The sequence below is a fragment of the Oryza glaberrima genome, chromosome 1 (genome assembly GCF_000147395.1).
Source record: "Oryza glaberrima chromosome 1, OglaRS2, whole genome shotgun sequence".
Taxonomy (NCBI): domain Eukaryota; kingdom Viridiplantae; phylum Streptophyta; class Magnoliopsida; order Poales; family Poaceae; genus Oryza; species Oryza glaberrima.
This window is the reverse complement of record NC_068326.1, coordinates 27,081,080-27,100,861: the sequence shown is the minus strand read 5'-3', so window position 1 is coordinate 27,100,861 and position 19,782 is coordinate 27,081,080. Positions and strand designations below refer to the sequence as shown.

General features: G+C 47.4%; 3 protein-coding genes across 3 annotated transcripts; 1 reads left to right on the top strand and 2 right to left on the bottom strand.

Annotated features, from left to right (window-relative positions):
- Positions 1-5,779: 5,779 nt before the first annotated feature.
- Positions 5,780-6,491, bottom strand: LOC127760352 (uncharacterized). Its single transcript, XM_052284591.1, has one exon. It carries the CDS (start codon positions 6,370-6,372, stop codon positions 5,929-5,931), a length of 444 nt encoding a protein of 147 aa, XP_052140551.1. The 5' UTR covers positions 6,373-6,491; the 3' UTR covers positions 5,780-5,928.
- A 4,081-nt stretch (positions 6,492-10,572) lies between these two features.
- LOC127760473 (putative Peroxidase 48) lies at positions 10,573-12,096 on the bottom strand. The gene is made up of 3 exons (XM_052284739.1): positions 11,706-12,096; positions 11,245-11,599; positions 10,573-11,162 (listed from the first exon to the last, which is right to left on the bottom strand). The coding sequence occupies exons 1-3, from the start codon at positions 12,030-12,032 to the stop codon at positions 10,744-10,746; spliced, it is 1,101 nt and encodes a 366-aa protein (XP_052140699.1). The 5' UTR covers positions 12,033-12,096; the 3' UTR covers positions 10,573-10,743.
- A 4,436-nt stretch (positions 12,097-16,532) lies between these two features.
- On the top strand, positions 16,533-17,945 carry LOC127762957 (cytidine deaminase 1-like). Its single transcript, XM_052287505.1, has one exon. The coding sequence runs from the start codon at positions 16,691-16,693 to the stop codon at positions 17,627-17,629; it is 939 nt and encodes a 312-aa protein (XP_052143465.1). The 5' UTR covers positions 16,533-16,690; the 3' UTR covers positions 17,630-17,945.
- The last annotated feature ends 1,837 nt before the right edge of the window (positions 17,946-19,782 follow it).

The following is a 19,782-nucleotide window of genomic DNA, read 5'->3' as shown; positions in this document are numbered from 1 at the left end:
GCCGATCTGAGTTGAGAAACATCTCTGAATCATGCGTTGATAGGTTGCTCCTGCGTTCTTCAATCCAAAGGGCATGGTGATGTAGCAGTAGGCCCCAAAGGGCGTAATAAATGAGGTCTTCAAGCAGTCGGATTCTTTTAGTCGGATCTGATGATATCCCGAGTAACAATCCAAAAAGCTAAGTAGCTCGCAGCCGGCCGTTGAGTCAACTACCTGGTCAATGCGAGGTAACCCAAAAGGATCTTTGGGACAAGACTTGTTGAGGTCAGTATAATCGACACACATGCGCCATTGCCCCGTCTTTTTCCGAACCAGGACTGGGTTAGCCAGCCAGTCGGGATGAAGGACTTCTTTAATGAAGCCCGCTGCTAACAGCTTGGTTAATTCCTCCTTGATCGCATCCTTCCTGTCCTGTGCAAAACGGCGGAGTCGTTGCTTGATGGGTTTGGCGTCTTCTTTAACATGTAAAGAGTGCTCAATCACCTCTCTAGGAATACCAGGCATATCGGATGGTTTCCATGCAAAGATATCTTTATTATTTTGAAGAAAGGTGATGAGCGCGCTTTCCTATTTACAATCTAACTCAGTGCCTATTACAGCAGTCTTATCAGGATCAGAGGGATCTAAGGGGATCTTTTTCGTCTTAGCATCGCTTTCTTCGGTCTTCGTCAGCTTGGTCGCAGGCATCTCTCCTTCGCTTGCCGTGGTGGCAGCCAGTCGGATCTCTTCGCGAGCGAGAGTGATCTCGTGGGTTTGGGCCATCTCGCAACTTTCTTTGTCACATGTGACGGCTTGCTTAATGTCGCTTCGTAGTGATATGACCCCTCGAGGACCAGGCATCTTCATCATCATGTAGGTGTAGTGTGGGACAGCCATGAATTTGGCTAGAGCCGGTCGTCCGAGTATAGCATGGTATGCTGTCTCGAAATCAGCAACTTCGAAACAAACGTTTTCTGTGCGAAAATTCTCCCGAGTGCCGAAGGTAACAGGAAGAGTGATCTGGCCGAGTGGTGTAGCTGACAATCCTGGGATAACACCATGGAAGGGTGCATTACTCGGCTTTAATTCTGTGCGAGGAATCTGCATATCGTCCAGGGTCTTAGCGAAAAGGATGTTGAGTGCACTGCTACCATCGATGAGAGTCCGTCGGAGCTTGACATTGCGAACCACTGGGTCTAGTACCAGAGGGTACCGCCCCGGGTGGACCACTCGGTCGGGATGATCCGAGCGGTCGAACTTAATTGCTATCTCTGACCACCGAAAGTATTGGGACGTGTTAGGCTGAACCGCATTGATCTCCCGTTCTGTTAGCTTCTACCTTCTCTTAGATTCATAAGCCAGGGGTCCGCCGAAGATGTGATTGAGTTCTTTGCGATGATCTTGAAAACCAGTCGGGGCATCGTCTTCATCATCTTTCTTCTTTGATGTGCCTTGATCTCCGTCTGAGGGCTTACGTGCGTTCTTGACGTATTGCTCCGCAAACTGTTTATAGACGAAGCAATCTTTGGCCACGTGGTTGGAGTTGGGATGATGCGGACATTGGGAGTTCATTATCTTGTCGAAGGTGTTGACGCGGGAACGTTGTCGGGAAGACGGAGAGGTTGTTGCCACAAGTTCTTCGGGCTTACGCTTGCGATCCTTGTGGTTGTTACTTCCACTCCCTCTTGCGGTCGGCGTATCCTTCTTTGGCTTCCAAGTGGTGCCCGACTGCTTGGACGCCGTGATAGCATCTTCGGCTTTGGCATACTCATTGGCTTTTTCAAACATCTGCTTGACCGTCTTGGGAGGTTTGCGTCCGAACTTGCCGACTAGGTCCTCGTGCCGAATGCCTTTAGTAAAGGAGGCAATGATGACGTCGTCGGTGATGTCGGAGATCTTGTTGCGTTGCTCAGAGAAGCGTCGAATGTAATCTCGAAGAGACTCTCCAGACTTCTGAATGATGTTGTAGAGATCGAAGTGTGTACCAGGCCGTTCAAAAGTGCCTTGGAAGTTGGCGATGAAGTGGTCGCGTAGCTCTGCCTATGATCCAATCGTGCCGCGGGGTAGCCCGTGGAGCCATGACCGGGCAGAATCCGCTAAGGCCACAGGTAGATAATTCACCATGGCTTTGCTGTCTCCTCCTGCTGCGCGGATTGCAAGACCATAGACGGTGAGCCAAGACTCAGGATTGGTGGTGCCGTCATATTTCTCGATTCCAGCCGGCTGGCCAATCCACTCGACGCAGATCGCTTGTGAAGGCAGCAACTCCGTCCACATCGTCGTCGTAGCGATCCGGTGAATGATGGCCTCTTGCTGCGCAGCACTGATTGATGGTGTCGCGAAGATCGATGGGGCGCCTTCGATGTGGGGAGTGTGGTCGTTCAACTCGACGCTCCCTATATCGTTCGGGAGGCGAACGAACAGACCGTTCATCGTGTCCCCTGCTCCTGCGACTAGATCCGGCGCCGGCAATGCTGAGGCTTGGCTGGTGATAGTCTTGAGATCGAAGATGAGGGACTCGGCTACCAGTCGGTGTGCGGGTGCTTGCAGAGTTGGTTGGAACCGAGGCAGCGATCATGGTCTTCGTCTGGTTCAAGATGTTGACAACATGATCAGCTTGGTTAAGTGTGTCTTCCTTGAGGAGGGCGTCGAGGAGAGTGATTGCTGCAACCGCGTTCTGCTGGGGGTGCGAAAGACCGCTGTTCCGTCGACGTCTTGTTGCCCAATGAGCTCTCTCGCTCGGCGCCCAGATTCCAAGGCGCGTTGCCGTCGATCTTCAGTCTCCTTTGCAATCCGTTCGCGATCTTGTTGCTCACGCTGTACTCGTTCTCACTCCTGTCGCTGTCGCTCTTCCTCCAGTCGGCGACGTTCAGCTTCTTGCCGTGCGCGATCTTGGTCCGCTTCTCGGGCTCGGCGTTGTTCCTCCGTTTCGTTGTCAGCCATGAATACGCTGAAGAAGAGGGGCGTGTAGTTATCCTCATAGCTGTCGTCGAAGTTGTCGAGGTCGCCGTGGTCGTAGTGGTAGCCGAAGTCGTCGTAGTCGAGGATCTCGGTTGGTCGAGAACTGACGCCAGGGGAGCTGAGGTAGCTATCCAACTCTTCCGTCGAGACTGTCCCAAGAGGTTGAAGTATAACGCCAACCTCCCTGGATCTAGATTGGATCGGGGCCGAAGCCGGAGCTCGCCTAGATCTTCGAGTGGGAGATGTCTTAGCTGTGAAGACAGCAGCCAAATCATCAGGAAGTTTCATCAGGATTGAGGGATAGGACCCGTCGTCTTGATCTGGTCGCGGAGGAGTAGATTGGATCTTGTCCGAGTGGTTTGAAGCCGACTCGGGAGAGATGATCTTGGAGTAGGCCTCGGCCGAGTTCGGAATACCGAACGGCGTGGGGACCTGATCTCTTCCCGACTGGTTCGAATCCAAGTCAAGGAGAGAGATCTTGCCGAAGTCGTTGGTGATGAAGTTGAGGCTGCCGAACCGGAACGCCTGCCCGGGAGGGAAGGCAAAGTCGTCGATGCCGGAGACAGAACCCATCGCACTTAGTCAGCAAAAACTTGACGCTTCCCCTACCTGGCGCGCCAACTGTCGAAACAAGATTTCGGCAATAATAAAAGGGGGTGGCTATCAAGCTAGGAAAGTGGCTGGGTTTGGAGACAAGGAATTTTATACAGGTTCAAGCCTTCTTATTTAAGAAGTAATACCATACTCCTGTCCGGGGATGATTCCGCCGAGTATGTTATTGATTGTATAAACTGGAAAAAAGAATCTTGCCCCGAGAGGCACACATACCCCTCCTTATATAGGAGAAGAGGTCCGCTTTACAAAATACAGTCCATATCCTAACGGAATATGGGATTATAGATAAAATACAATCGTAACCGACTAAGATCTCGGGTATTTCCTTGACATACAAGTTTAGAATCTAACCCGAGTCCTCATAGAGATATTCTATCTATATTTGGTACCGTATATCCGACTAAATTATAACTGTCATGTAGATATGGGGTATCCATAATCTCCACATATATCACATGTTAATATATATATTTTTTTAAAAAAATATAACTATTTACAACGAGAGAACTGTTGTCAAGAGTTCAAAATCCACTCTTGTGCATGTTCAGGGGCAGTTATCTGTGCGTGGGTAGAAGTCTCAGCGCAGTCAACTAGTCAAGCACCGCGCTCTGGCCTGTTCTAGCTAGGCCCCGTTACATCAACTTAGGCTTTGCTTTTTTTTTTTAATGAATGATCGATCGGATATTTCAGCATTTAAAATAAATTAAACATTAAGTTTAGCTAAGTGTAGTTTAATTAGAGCAAGTCATTCAAACAAGGCTAATGTACAATTCAAACAAGGCTGAAAAGAATTTCCCCGACTGAATGAAACGTGAAGTCTTTCGCTATTACTATTGTCACCAAGATGATTGTCGACAGGTTATACCCGCCTACGACTGTGGCGGATCCAGAAAATCAATTCGTTGGTGTCATGACATGTCTATCAGTGTTGTAGTATGCTAATTATATTTAGATCATGGTGTTATAATAAATAGATAGCAGTTTTGTTATAAGTTTTGCCGAAAGTCGTCGGTGTCGCCTGACACCGGCCCTTCTACTGTAGATCCGCCCCTGGCCTATGATATTTGTAGAGTATGGAGGTCGTTGGTGCCAAGGTATACGTGACAAGTTAAAAATGACGGTGGGCATGATTTTTTATACATGTTCGGGCCTTTTATCTGATAGGTAATACCTATACTGTTGTTGGTCGAAGATGGTATTACATTTATATATCAGCATCACACGAGTACAATATTTGAGCTAACCTAATCTAGTCTCTGGCGGCTTAGTGGTGGCATGGAGCTCTCACATGTGGTTGATGGCTAGCTGCTAGTCAAACTTTCGCGGATATGAACTCGGCGAGATTGGAATTGTCTCTATATCCTTCATGTCGGCCATTGTATTTTCTACATTGTGCTTATCTAGATCTATATTGCCTTGTCTTACATGTTCTGTCTACATGTGTTCCCTCTACTTATAAGGGGTCTTGTATTTATACCATCGGGTGCTCCCTTGTCCAATGAGGCAAGTTTAGATATGATCCGAATAGTTCTTGTTGAGCTTGAGTAGGTAAAAATTAAAATTAATTTATAGATAAAACTTTTATATATGTGTGCTTAGCGTCTAAAAACTTTAGGGAATAAATAATAATTTATAGGTAAAACTTTTATACATCTTAAAAGCCAATGCTAAAAAAACTACATTAAAAATATCTTAAAATCAAATTTTAAATTAAGTTTGAAAATTTAAATTTTTGGCATTGACTTTTTAGAGCAACCAATGAGACACTAACACCATATATGGTTTAAACCGAAATACATTTTAACAACAGAAGTTGACCGCACCCCCTACAAATCGGGCACCCGATTTGTTTGTCAAAAATCGGGCGTTGTTTCATCAAGTAGATCGAAAATGTTTCTATCTCTTAAAATGCTGAAACACAATCAAATCATACCATGAAACATTTTGTTGCAATGTATAAAACAACGTTTCAAATGTATTAAAACATGAAACAAATCCGAGTACATCGAGAAAAAGAATGAAATACCAACGAATTTAAAAATGTTTCAATGCTATAAATGCTGAAACACAATCAAAACACACAATGAAACATTTTGCTACAACGTATAAAACAATGTTTTCGAATGTATTGAAACATGAATAAATCTGAGTACATAAAAAAAAGAACAAAACACCATCGAACACTGCAACATTTCAATCTAAACTGATGAAACATCATGGTACATAGAGTGAAACATTAAAAAATTAAGAGGAAAATCTAGATCTACCTCCACTCTGGTGGTTAGCAACCCACGAGCTCGTGCTGGTACTGGTAGACGTAGTAGCAGAAGGGGCACGCCGTCTAGAACTCCGGGATTTGGTCACGACGGCTGGCTAGGACGAGGTAACATGAGGGTGGGGGACGAGGGCAGCAGAGGGGGGCCACGGGTGGTGGTTGGGATCAGAGAGGATGGCGTACGCGTCGTGGATGAGACTGAGGGCGACGTCGGTGCCCGGGTGGGTTGCTGCCCTGCCTGAGGAGAGGAGCGCGAGGCGGCGGTAGGCGCAGGATACTGCGGCGTGGTCGGCGTGGTTGGTGTCGGGGGAAGCTGAGGATGGCGAGCGGGTCAGCGTGGCTCGAGTGGAGGAGCGACTGGGAGGAGAAGAGGACATTGGTGACGGCGAGGAGCTCGTCTCCACCGTCTGCTCTATGAACCGCTTGCAGCCGACAAGGTCCCACGCCGCGAGGAGTTTCCCCGCAATATCCAGCCACCGCTCGGCCTGCATCCTCCTGGACGCGACTCCGCCGCCATTGGTGCTACCGCCGGAGAAGTCCATGGTAGGGCAGAGATAGGGGAGATGGGGGAAATGGTAACCCTTTTAGTTTCTGCGCTGCGTATGGCGAGTGAGTGGTCAGCAGCCGCCCGATAGAAGCCCCTCCGCCTCGGTCTCTCCATAATGAGCATTTTCGAAAGTTGACACATTGTACTAACAAAAACTAGATCAGAGATCACTTCCTAGTAAAATGAACACTCAACGTCACAAAACTTTCACACTGAAGATAGTACTAGCTAGTTGTTGCGGTTAAGTCGTGGTCAGTGGTGGAGCCAGAAATTTTCTTGAGCCTGGGCAAGCCTAACAAGAGATAAAAACTATATATAGAAAATTGTACGTTTATCATAGACTTAAAGTTGATTGTTGCCAAGTTACAATTTATCAATGAAATGTTGGTTGTTTATTGTCAATGAGTTAAGAGTACGGGGCTACTATAGATTAGGAAAGCAAGATTAGGAATGTGGTACAACTCTTTGCTTGGGCTTTATATTTAGCAATATGAAGATTTTGCCCTTGCTTTGCTTGTTTGTTTGCTAGTCATCTAATTAACCTTCCTTGGAACCAGGAAGCAAGGTAATTATGTAAGCAATTAATGAGTAAATGATATTTATGCTGTGGAGCAATGTGTGTTGCGATGGCATGGAGCCCGGGCAGCTGCCCGTGCTGGCCAGGCCCTGCCTCCGCCACTCGTGGTTATGTAACTCTGTCAATCTAGGATCACATCCTAGCTCGTGCCTAAAATTATGGCCGTGCGCATTCTTTCTTCATGTAATGACCAAAAGTCACACTATAATTTTCTAAAATATATATATATAAATTGTAAAGTTTTGATCGGGTACAATTTTGAACGTAGTTGCAGTAGATCTTAACCCGAACAAGAAAAAGAATAGTACAACGCACAAAAGAAAATTGACAAAGTGTGATCGTTTACAACCTACTGCAGTGCATCTTATTTAAGAGAGAAACCAGATAACGGCTTGGTTTAGTTGCTAACTTTTCTTCAAACTTTCAACTTTTTCATCACATCAAAATTTTCCTACACACATAAACTTTTAACTTTTCCATCACATCGTTTCAAATTCAATCAAACTTCCAATTTTAACGTGAACTAATTAGTCCATCGTGAAAGTTGATAGGCCTGGACTAATTAGTCTACGAAATCACCGACAAATGAATAGACAGTTTCTTAACTTTTTTAAAAAAATATATTAATATGATTTTTTTAAAACAACTTTAATTAGAAAGCTTTTGCATAAATCACAACATTTAGTAGTTTGAAAAATGTGCGCGCGAAAAACGTGATAGGTGGGTTGGGAAAATGGGGGAGAACACATCAGTAAGAGCAAGGTCAATAATGCAGCCCACTGTTGGCTTCAAAAAATAGCCATGTCATCTATAGTAAACGTTGTAGCTAATGCCTATACAATAGGAAATACTATAACATAAATATTTTATTTTTTATGGGACCCACCATCTTTCCAACATGTAGCATTTTCTGCTTCACATAGTGTCTAGCCATTTCGGAGGCCAGTCGTTGGTGCTTTGCATTTCTTGAAGTGCGTGTGCAGTCGGCAACTAAATAGTCGCCGGCTCACGCTGCCTCTGCTCCGTTTTTTTGTCCAGCTCACTCTTTTTTGCCAGGGTGTGCATGCTGTCGCCGGCTTGTAGGGTTTATTGTACCTGCTCTAACAACCACAACCCGAGCCGTAAGAGCAGGTACAATAGCAGGCTATTAGCTAACTGTAAACATATTTTAACGAGATAAAAGATGAGAGAGAAGAGTAGCGGGCTACATATATGTTGCCAGTAGCAGCACGGACTCCAAGACACAATGTGTGTATGACAGGTGGGACCATATATTAATAGTATAGTAAGCAACTATTGTATGAATTGATTATTAGATTAGCTATAGATAAATTGGAGCTAGTAGTGGGCTGTACTATTAAACTTGCTCTAAACCGCGAAACTCCCACCGCGCGGCCCATCAAAATCAACGCTCCCAGCCGTACAACTCCCAACCGGGCCAGCCCAGCCGCAGGTTGATCTCAAGCTGCGCGCCTGCGCCACGCCAAGCCTTCGCTCCGCCGACATGAGCCGAAGCAGATCGTCGGGCACGCCGGCCCCCTCGCCCATCGCGTTCACCGCCACCGTCAAAGCCTTCCTCGCCCCAAGCCGGAAGTTGGGAGTGCTCCCATACGCCAGGGGGATGCCGGCATAGGAGAGTCTCCACCATACGGCACATAACTGATCCCGTAACACGTGGGCACCAGCGTAGAGAGATTTTACGCAGATACGAGACCAACGAGCAATCTATCCCATATTGATCCGTTTTCATGTATTCCCAGGATGATACTACAAATCTACAATTTCCGGGGAAATATCCCGGGGTAAATCGTCGACAAGATGAGAAGAGCTTCACGTGATCTCGAGCCAAATACTACGGAGCACCGCCAATCTTCTGACGAAGACGGCAAGTGCAAAATAGCGCACTCGTGACAGGATCATCATCTCGAGCTTGATAAGAGATTGCTCCTTTAGGTCTTGTTCGATTACGCCCGGATTTAATTCGGGTCGGGAATGACAAGTATAGTAAAAAATTTATATAGATACAATGAGAGGCCGGGATTTATTGTGGACCGGGAACCAATTTACTCATGATAGAGATAGGAAGAGACCGATAATCAATCCACTAGTCAAGAGGTGTGGAACTAATCCGGATATTTTGTTGTTCTCTATCATAAGTAAATTGATTCCCGACCCAGAATAAATCCCAATATCTCATTATATTTATCATAAATTTCTTGATATACTTGTCATTCCAGATTGAATCCGGACGTAACTGAACAAGGCCTTATGGTCTTCGCCATCGTGCTCCCCTTCTACTACGTCTTCTACAGCCGCCCGTCCGAGTTTTCCGTCCAACTCACGGCTGTGCGCGGTCTCGCCACGCCGGCCGCCGCCGCTGGTGGCGCGTCCACCATCTCCCCTGTCTTCAACGTCACACTGCACGCCAACAACCGGCACGGCACGGAGAGATGCTACCGCAGCGGGCTTCACCGTCGCGTCCGGCCGCGCGCCGGGCTTCTGCGTGCCGGGGAAAGGGGTCCGAAAGATGCCGTTCCTGGCGTGGGCTGACGGCGTTGGCCTTCCCGAGCAGCTTCGTGACCGCACGGCCATAGAGCGGACTCGGCGCCATGCAGCTGGATGTCGAGGTGAAGCTGTTGGGGCGCGGCGGCGGCTCGGCGCCCAGGCCGACGTGGATATCCTGCGGGCTGAGGATGGATGAAGCGCAGCCACCCGACACGGCACCGTGCACTGTGCTGGCTTTGCAGAACTGGTTTTCCCAGTTACTGTAAGAGTAAGACTGAACATTGGAGGAAAGTTTCAAGAATATTTTTTTCGTTCAAAAACATTGGAGGAAAGTTATGGCAGAGCAGTTCGTTTTATCTATTTTTTTAATCACATAGCATTTCATACGGTCAAAACTCAAACAATGTAGGGTTAATTAGGCAGAATTTTTCAGTTTTTCACATCTTATTGGGGGAATAGTTGATCTATACCTATGCTCCGTTTCATGCATTTGGATTATTAGTAGATCTCACCATTTGAATCGAGAACCGAGGTGGACAGAAAAATAACCTCTCTGTTTTAGCTGATTCCAGCCGTATATTTAGAGCTGTTATTATAACATTATATGCCCTTGCATTCTTTTTTTAAAAAATACTCCCTCCATCTACTTTTGATAGTCATATTTCATCTTGACACACAGACCAAGGATAAGTAGTTCTACTTATCATTCATTTAAGCATGCTACTAGTCATTCCTCGTAAACAAACGATTCATTAATATTTACATTTCTCAAAGCCCATATAGCCAATCATGTGTGAAAGAATGGAGAGTCATGCATTAAATTCGAGAAAATCATTAAGATGATAAGTTGTTGGATTGAAATATGCTTATAAAAATAAAATTTTCAGATTTGGAATTATGACTATCAAAAGTAGATGGAGAGAGTATAACATTATATGCCAAGCTTGTAACATGACGTTGCGGGTGCTTGTTTTGAGAGAGGCTTTTTCTTGTAAAATGTGAATGCCCGGTGTTTTTTTACTCCTCAAGATACAGGGTTTTCATAAATCACTTTATGAATAAAAGGGTAGAAATAAGAGTAGACGCCGTGTCCTGTATTTTGGAAGTCGTGTTTCTAGGCCAGCATAAATACTGGAGTACTATACAAAATATTAGTGATCACTGATCAGGTGTCCTGTAGTCCTGCTGTTCTGAACAAGAGCGAGGTTGAATGTCAACACTAGTCCAGCAGTACTACCTTGGAGTAGTACCTACAGCCAAAGCTCTGAACTTCTGAAGTCTGAACTACTCCACGGGTTTGGAGCAGCGGATCCGGACGTGGCCGGGCGACCCGGTGAGCGGCTCAAGCGCGGCAAGCTTAACCATTGCGTGCGCGAAGTCCTCGCGGAACACCTCCTCGCCGCGCTCCCCGGCCGCGTACACGCGCACCCACCGCACGGTACTCCCCGCCGTGAGCTGCTGGTCCGACCGCAGGATGCCCCGTCCACCGAGAAGCTTCGCGTAGTAGTGCGCGCCGAAACCCACCTCCCTCCCCTGCCGGTAGTACCCCATCTCCATCGGCGCGGCGCCGTCGCCGTCGCACACCGCGCGCATCTCTTCGACCATGTCGGCGTCGATGGTGTCGTCAGGCTCGCCTGTCCCGGCGAAGTTGTCGATCCTGTCCTTGAAGAATCTGCAATGCACCTTCCCGATGCTATGTGCTCCTGCTACAGCGCCAACAAAAATCAAATGCATATGCATGCGCGCGAGCGCCAATGGACAGACGGAGGGACGAACGGGACGGACCTAAGAGCGCGACGGTCTCGCGCTCGGTGAAGCCGCGGCGGGCGAACGCATCGAGCGTCACGGTGTAGGTGGCGTTCGGCGACGGGATGCGCGCGCCCACCTCGTCGTAGAAGGCCCTGGCGCTGTCGCTGCGTCCGGTGAGCACGGGATAGCTCGGCCCGCCCGCTAGGACGAGGCTGTCCCGCGCGGCGAGGACCAGGATGTCGGCGCAGGAGACGGTCCGCGGGCACGCCGCCTCCAGCCTCGCCTTGATCTTGTCGACGGCGCCGAAGCCTCTCAGCGACTGGTTCGGGGCCGCTTCCCTCTCCGACTTGTCGCCGTTGATGCGGTCCAGGAGCACCGAGGCGTCGCAGCCCTGCACGCGCGTCACGGGGAAGGGAACACCTTGGTTGTGTCAAGCGTGCGAGTGTAGAAAGGACACCATGACTGTGAATGAGACGCGACGCGCGGAGCACGCGTACGTGGATGAAGCAGTCGTGGAAGAAGAGGCGGACGAGCGCGGCGGCGACGTTGGGGTTGGCGAGGTAGAGCTCCCGCATGGTGGACGACACGATCCCCTCGGCGTCGGGGCAACTCTCGTCGTAGAACCCGTACACCAGCCCGCGCGGCTGCGTCTGCGGGAAGAAGGAGAAGGACGCCGAGCCGTCACCGCCTCCGCCGCCGTCCTCCTCGTCGTCGAGCAGGAGCGCGTACGACGACCGTCTGGCCACCGCACAGATGTTGGCCGTGCACAGGATCAGCGAGACGGCCGCAAAGCGCAAGCCAGTCGCCGGATCAGGCCGTCGCATCGCTTCCACCGTTCCTATTCCGATGCTGGTGTCTGGGATTGAGGTGTAGGAATTAGGAGGTGATCAGGTGAAGCCGTCAAGGCAAAAGATTCTTTTAGAATGGGCGGGAAATCATTAAATCAAGAACTAAAAACGTCTGCACTCTGCATCCGTTGCATTTCATACGTACGTTCGCTTGTGGCTTGTTGCTTGGTGCTGAATGTGCCGGAACCTGATGCAAGGTAAATAAACCATCTTGTCAGTATGCAGTTCTAGATTGTGTCAAATAGGGAGTGTCAATGGAAACAAGAGTTACATGCTCTGTTTACTATGTTTTTGTGTATAGGGTTGTGTTTTCTACTTTGCGTGGCAGCTAACTAGCAGGGCCATGGGAGATGCTCTGTTTAGTAGTATGTTTTTTGTGTATAGTGTTGTGTTTTCTACTTTGCGTGGCAGCTAACTAGCAGGGCCATGGGAGAAAAATTTTGGTTATTGCCTTCTTGGAAGTTGGAAGTAATCAAAACCAGCTAATTGTTGCGACTTTTCCTTTTTCATTTTAAGTATCTGTTGCGACTGACTTGAAGTCTTTCACAGAGAGCCAAAAGGATATTTTTACTGATTCACAAATTAAACGTAGTTAGGATAAAGAATGGAGGAGGTTAATAAAAACAACGTGGTTCTCGTGTCAAAGAACCGGAAAATATTTTTCTTATACCTGCAACAGCTGTAAATCATAACTTATAGTTACCACTTCCACGACACTATGGAACTACCTACCTGTGCCCCATTATACACGCATTAAGAAAGCATAAACAAATGGTATTGGAGAGGGGCAAGAAATGTGACTACGACAATTTCACGCACAGGACATTTGATCGTGTTCCAAACTGAGCATTATATTTGGATTATAGTGAAAAGTGATTTTGAATTTTGACTTTGAAAGACAAATTTAACTGGATTTTTATTTGTATCATTCGTAAACATGAAAAGATGGTGGGCACCGATAGTGACAAAGAAATTAATTCTAAAATCAAATTGTAAAATTCAAAATCAGTCAAGCAGACGACTAAGTTCTTAGGGTAAAAAAAAAAGACGGTAGTTGTAATTGTGAGATTTTTTTTAATTTTTTCAACCTTTTTATTTCTTTGGTTTTAGCAATAAAACCTTCGAAAACTTATTTTTAGAATGTGAACCTTTTTACCACGTCAGTCCTTCTGACGTGGCAAAAGAACATGCTCCCATATCTCCCGATCCCTTAATATTCTACCGTGGTATCGCGCTGGTCCTGGCTCAGAACTAGTACGCTGTAGGAGAAGTTTTCTGCTATCACCAGTGCCATGCGAGGCAGACTGCTAAGCATGACAAGTGCACGCCAATTGCCAGTGAACGGCTGCGGACAGCGGACCGTACAAATAGTGGGCGAACAGGATACCCAACATCGGGATTCAGGAAATCTGGAATCTACAACTACCTCCGTCTTGATACCCAGGTTCACCGATCGACCGGGCACGGATTCTTGTTCTACTGCGAGAACGACGGCTCGAAAGAGAAGCCGCAATATCACGGTAACCAGAATACAGTTTCCGGTGTATAAGAGTAGCGGAAGAACGCATCCATGCACTTGCTCGGTTGCTCGCTCCGATGTGCAAGTGTGCCTGCGCTGCGTGCCGGGCGTTTGATCCCAGATGCGATCGCCACCGACCCACGCACCGATCGGAACGGCGGAACCCGGAGGTTTTATGGTGCGAGACGTTGCGCGCGGCTTCAGAAGAAAAAAAAAAGGAAAAAGAAAAACACAGCACCTCGCCGGCTCGGCGTAGCAACTAGCAACTGGCTAACCGGCGGCCGGGGCTAGCTTTCGGCGAACGCTGCGTCGAGATGAGAGATAAGACGGCACGACGAAGGAAGGACGGAGTGACCGATCGTGCATACATCATATCGGCGAATCTCTTTATCCTTCTCGGATTGAGAACGAAAAGATCAGATCAGGTATTAATGGGAAAAAGTATAGATAAATTTCAGGCCGGAACAGAGAATAATAACTTATCCGGCAGAGAGGGTGTCTTCAAAACGCAGATAAGCAGGAATATTTTGTGCCATCGTGATATCTTTATTTGATTGTTATGGGTGCCTCGAGCAGTCTGAATCCCGGAATGCAACTTCATGGTCCAATGCTCATATGGAAGGTATTAACGAGATGCTAGTTATCAATGAGAAACTGTAGGCCTGTTTGGTTGCTCGCACACTTGCATTATATGGGTGGGATTCGAAGCAAGAGGAACTACGAAGAATGTCAAAAGAATAACGTGAGTGGAGGACGTCTCATATCTTTTTCTTTCAAATTCAATATAAATAGTTATAAAAAATTTAAAATATTTTGATAATGTAGAGACAATGGCATATAGTATTTCACAAAATTGAAGTACAAATTCGACATACACATTGAGAAAAAAAACAAATCCAGATATGAATTATACCACTACTATTCATATCTGAATATCTTTACTCCTTTAAAAGCCCAATATAGCTAGTCTTTTTTTATCTCAATGTGTCTGTTGAGTTTGACTTAAAATTTTGTGGAATGATATATGTATGTTGTATAAATTTTGTAAGTTTTTTAAAAGAATTTTTCATAACTATTTGAATGGTTTTAGGTAAATGAGGGGACATTCCTTAAGGTTTAAAAAAGCTTCCCAAGAACAACTTTAAGATTCTTAAGGATTTGATACCGTAAAACTGTACCATCTGGGCATTTTCACCCATCAGTTTGTTGAAACCTGACCTTTTTTCCTCTCGTTGGCAACCAATCACTAGATGGATTACAGTGGGTGGCGGAATGGCAAAAATTACTAGAGCATAACGTGTCACGCTTTGAACTCAAAGAAGAAGGTGGTTTTCAAGAAGAGGTTGCAGGTTGGGCTATATAAATCTGATAGCACGTTAAACAATTCTTTTTTTTTTTGATTGGTGTAGGAATTATGTAGTACTATGATAAGTTCATTTTCTCCCAACCAATTATACAATGTGTTCTATGGGTCAGAGTACCAAAGAGTAAGAGTGAGGTGCTAATACCCTCTAACCTATGAAAATTTCTCGAACGCTACTAGTCTTTACGGATCGGCGAGCACATCTACAAATCTTCAATTGCTCTGTTATTTTAGACGATCTAACAATTCTCAAAACAGGGCCCTGCTCTGCTTTGCTTGCACGCAGGGCTAAGCAATCTCACGGCGAAGAGTCACATGCCACAAATCCACGTCTCCCAATGTGCGCGCTTGCTTTGCCAAGTGCATTGCCCTTTTGTTGCATCAGCTTAGTGCAAGTCCGATGCACGGTTCACTGGCTTTCTTGCAATCTCTGTGTGCTGAGAGAGTGAGGCGTCCCTGTCAATGACAGCTTTGTTCGAAAGCACACGTACACTGATGACACACATACTCCCCCGTCAACACCATGCCCTAACTTGAACACGATGAGACGTTGCATTCATCCGGACATTCATCGAGATAATGCAACCGTGATTAATTCTTAAACAGCCCTTTCCCTTTCCTGAGTTACAAAGTTTTCTTCAGTAGTTGTTCCTGTCAAGCGGTTGATTTTCTTTCCAATCCCCAAATGCAACCCATCTCTTTCACCTCGCTTAACCGAGCACGTTTTATTTCTCATTGATCAGACAGCATTTAACACATCGTGTCGTAGTTTCATTAGCTGCTGATCATTCCAAACAGTGAGACACTCACCGGGCGTGCAAAGCGTGCCCTGGTTTCTTCTTCGTCTAATGGTCACACGGCATCGTTTTCGCTCGGAGGAAGAAAGCGATCAGATTGGACGCGAGACGGCGCAATCGGATCTGCATGGACATGCCCCGCATAACAATAGTTTACACGAGAACGTGAATCATACGAGGCTGGCAACCAAATGCAGCATGATACCCAGGAAATTTAACAATTCCATGATGAGAGCTGTTTCAATTATATACGTAGAAGTATTATGGACCAGACCTCCCCCATCAACATCCATGCTACTGTAACTGTAAGCCGCACATTTGCAAGGAAAGGACCGCGAAAGCAGCGACGTCTTAGTTTTTCTTTTCTTCTTTGAAACGGACCGTCTTTGTATTTTCGGATCGCACCGTGCATTTCTCGTCTGATTAGGTAGGTAGCAAACGGACGATCATTTGGACCGTCTGATTAAATATCACCGGCCAAGTTTGGCAGACATAATTGAACGCAATTTATTTGCACAATCGATGGGAATTCTGGTAGTACCAAACTTGTATAAGCCATTTGATGAAATGTTTTTTGTCTCATATTTTCCAGTCCCCTCACCAACACTTGTTTGGTTGTCTAGCAACCATATCATTCTGGCTGCCAACATGGCAGAGTGGTCAGACCGCACCGTGACACGTCGACTGCAACCTAGCGGGTGAGATTTATCGCTGTGCATCGTTTTCCTCTCGAAAGCTGCATAAAAAAGAGAGAGAGAGAGAGAGAGAGCAGAAAACAATTCGCTCGTGTCCTTTATAAATACCCTCACGCCACGGCCAGTAAGCCTCCCCCTCCCCTCCTCTTCTCTCATCTCCTCCACACTTTGAGGAAACGTCTAAGCACAAGTGCTAAACGCGATTAGAAGGCAGCGAAATCGTACACTAAATTGCACGGATTAGAGATAGATCTCAAGCAATGGGGGAGGAGAAAGTGGCGCCGAAGTCTGACGCTGCCCCGGCGGTGGAGTTGCTGGGGTTCGTGATGAGCGCGGAGGAGGCCGAGCGCGCCGCGGCGGCGGCCGGGGTGGAGACGGTGGAGGACCTGCTGCCGCTGCTCGTCCCTTCCGCGATGCGGCGCGCGCGTGCCCCGATCTCGCGGTTCCCCGTGGGCGCCGTGGGCCTTGGCGCGAGCGGCCGCGTCTACGCCGGCGTCAACCTCGAGTTCCGGGGCCTCCCGCTGTCCCATTCCGTCCACGCCGAGCAGTTCCTCGTCGTCAACGCGGCCGCCGCGGGGGAGTCGGAGCTGCGCGCCGTCGCCGTCTCCCACATGCCCTGCGGCCACTGCCGCCAGTTCCTCCAGGAGATCCGCGGCGCCGGTGGGATCCGAATCATTGTCACCTCCGACACCGAGGACGGCTGCGCCCCCGAGTGGCGCACGGTGGCGTCCCTCCTCCCGCGCCCCTTCGGGCCCCATGATCTCCTCCCCAAGCACGTCCCCCTCGTCCTCGAACCGCACGACAACCCTCTCGGCGAACCCGCCGCCGTCGCCAATGGCTTCGCCCACGGTGACCTAGAGGCGCGCCTAAGGGAGGCAGCGGAGGCGGCCGCGCGGGCGGCGCATGCGCCGTATAGCGAGTGCCCGTCGGGATTCGCCGTGGCGGACGGCGAAGGGAAGGTGTACGCCGGAGGATGCCTGGAGTCCGCGGCGTATAATCCGACACTAGGCCCCGTGCAGGCGGCCATCATAGGGATGGTGGCCGCCGGGGGCGGCGCCGCCGGAGACGTGGTGGCGGCGGCGCTCGTGGAGAAGGAAGCGGCGTTGGTGTCGCAGGAAGCGACGGCCAGGATCTTCCTGGCCGCGGTGGCCCCACAGGCCACCTTCCACGTGTACAATTATACACCGTCCGATGCATGATGCGCATCCCTGATCCCCGTGGTGGGTGGGGAGGGAGTGTAGGAGGTGAGGTTTGGAACGAGATAATGTTCATAAAAAAAGAAGTTAAGAATAAAACGATAAGAAAATAACCTTGTGTAGTTGGGTCACTGGGTGATTAGCTGGTGGACACTGACAATCAGGATCCACTTGTTCAGAGTGATTAATACTCCTCTGTTATGTGTATTTAAGGAGAAAAATAAAAAAATATAAATTGCCAGTGTACAAGTAGAACTGTACTAGAGTGACGCATGTATTTATCTTGGAAGTTAGGAGTATCTTGGAAGCAATTTGTTTGTCTTTCGCCGTCTCTTGCTGGAAGTTTACATCTCTTACATCTTGTTTCTGCATGAGTTACACAAGATAGGCTAATAATTACCATGAGAAAAAAAAATGGCTGGACCTACACTACAGTGGGACATGCTGTGGTCACTACTGATTATCCAATCATGCAAGCTGGTTCTTCTTTCTTGCAAGCCTCAAACACACATAAGTGATAGCTTTATGAACTTTTCTTGTGGGGCTGAATTTAAAGTAGTTAGTTGCCCACAGAATAAAGCAATGGTGGACATTTAACCTGTTCTGGACAAGATATTACCCCTAAAAAATCATTTAGTCAAAAACAATGAAACCTATCCTTCTTCTCTTTTAATTAGATAATGCAAGTGCAATTACGAAATTATGGTCAAGACTGTCTTATATAAGCATTTTCTTGCGTTATTTTCTGGCAGGAAATTTCGTGTGCATGCCAACCTTGAATTATATGCTGGCCCCTCTTGCTTCTTAAATGAAGTGTACCAGGGAAAACAGCAACCTAGACATAGAAAAGGATGGTCCATGACAGGGTAGTAGTAATATCAGTCACTTAGGTCTTAATAAAAAAGCAGCTGCAAAATTCTGACCGCGATTCCATCATAGTTTGATTAGGTTACTATACCAACCTTGCGTCCAAACTAGTCGCTTTCCGATGGTTACGCGAGCTAGCTTGTGCTCGACAGCTTGAGCAAGCTCTGCAACCAACGCGAAATTAGCCTGACCGATTTGTTTTTGCCTCGCTGAGAATGCATCGGAGCACAGAGTAAACGCAACATATGCAGTAGAAGAAGAAAGAAGATGTGGCCAGGTAAATTTCTCAGAAGAGACAACAACTAAACTTGAGGCAAGAGTTGGAGCTACTTCCATGGATTCCAGGGACAGATCTGGAAGGCGATATCCCGTGTCGGTTGTTCTGCAATTTTTGTAATGCAAGCAGCTACTATACTAAACTAATCGCAGTCTCTGATCTAATCAGCTGTCACATCCAATATAAATAGTAATCCTGACGCATAATCATCGCTTACAAGGTCATGAGCTGCTATCCTGGGTTGTCTATCTCGTACCCATGAACGGTTCAAAGGGGGTAGTTCAGTGCATCAAGTAACATATTCATCTTGTCTGGGAGGAGAAAAAAGACAGCAGAGAAACGGCTTAAAAGTACACTGCCTTGCCGTGCCTTGCACACCCTATGTGTGGCCGGACAGAGGTCTCGCAATCATGTGCGTCGGCATCGCAGTTGGCATCAGCATTTTTTTTGGTTTATTGGAACTGATAGTACAGTAGGTCCCAAGATTTCACACCTTGTGGCGTTTGCATGGCTGTGCTGTGCCGCACCCTTTCTTTTCTTTCTGATGGGTAGCCAACGAATGTGCTGTGCTCCTTGGTGGTTGGTACTGAAATGCATCAAGCAATGATACACTGAAAGTTGAGTACAACTTAACCAGGTACAACTTAACAAGCTAGCAGCATCACCACTTAACCAGGTATGAATTCAGTTGTTTCACCGAGGGAGGGGGGGGGGGGGGGGGGGGGACCCAAGGGCCAAGTATGATAAGCTGTTCTAGTTACCAAATGCCCAAACTATACTTATGCAGACAGGACATGCTGATCTTGTTTGAAATGGGAAATCTTGCTCTAGCAAATATCAGCATGCATACACTGGAGCATAAGTTCAGTTGATTTCATGTCTACCATCTTCAGTTATCAGAGTATCCTTGTATAAGTTCGGGATTTTAAAATAAGTTTACAGGAACATACTACAGAGTGCCCTTGTAGAGTTGTATTACCATGGTAAACATTTCTCTGGGGGAAGTGACCAT

Coding starts and splice junctions, on each gene's coding strand:
- LOC127760352 (XM_052284591.1), bottom strand. CDS start 6,372: ATGGACTTCTCCGGCGGTAGCACCAATGGCGGCGGAGTCGCGTCCAGG.
- LOC127760473 (XM_052284739.1), bottom strand. CDS start 12,032: ATGCGACGGCCTGATCCGGCGACTGGCTTGCGCTTTGCGGCCGTCTCG. Junction 11,600..11,705: donor TCCACGACTGCTTCATCCAC/GTACGCGTGCTC, acceptor ACGCGCGTGCAG/GGCTGCGACGCCTCGGTGCT. Junction 11,163..11,244: donor CGAGACCGTCGCGCTCTTAG/GTCCGTCCCGTT, acceptor GCGCTGTAGCAG/GAGCACATAGCATCGGGAAG.
- LOC127762957 (XM_052287505.1), top strand. CDS start 16,691: ATGGGGGAGGAGAAAGTGGCGCCGAAGTCTGACGCTGCCCCGGCGGTG.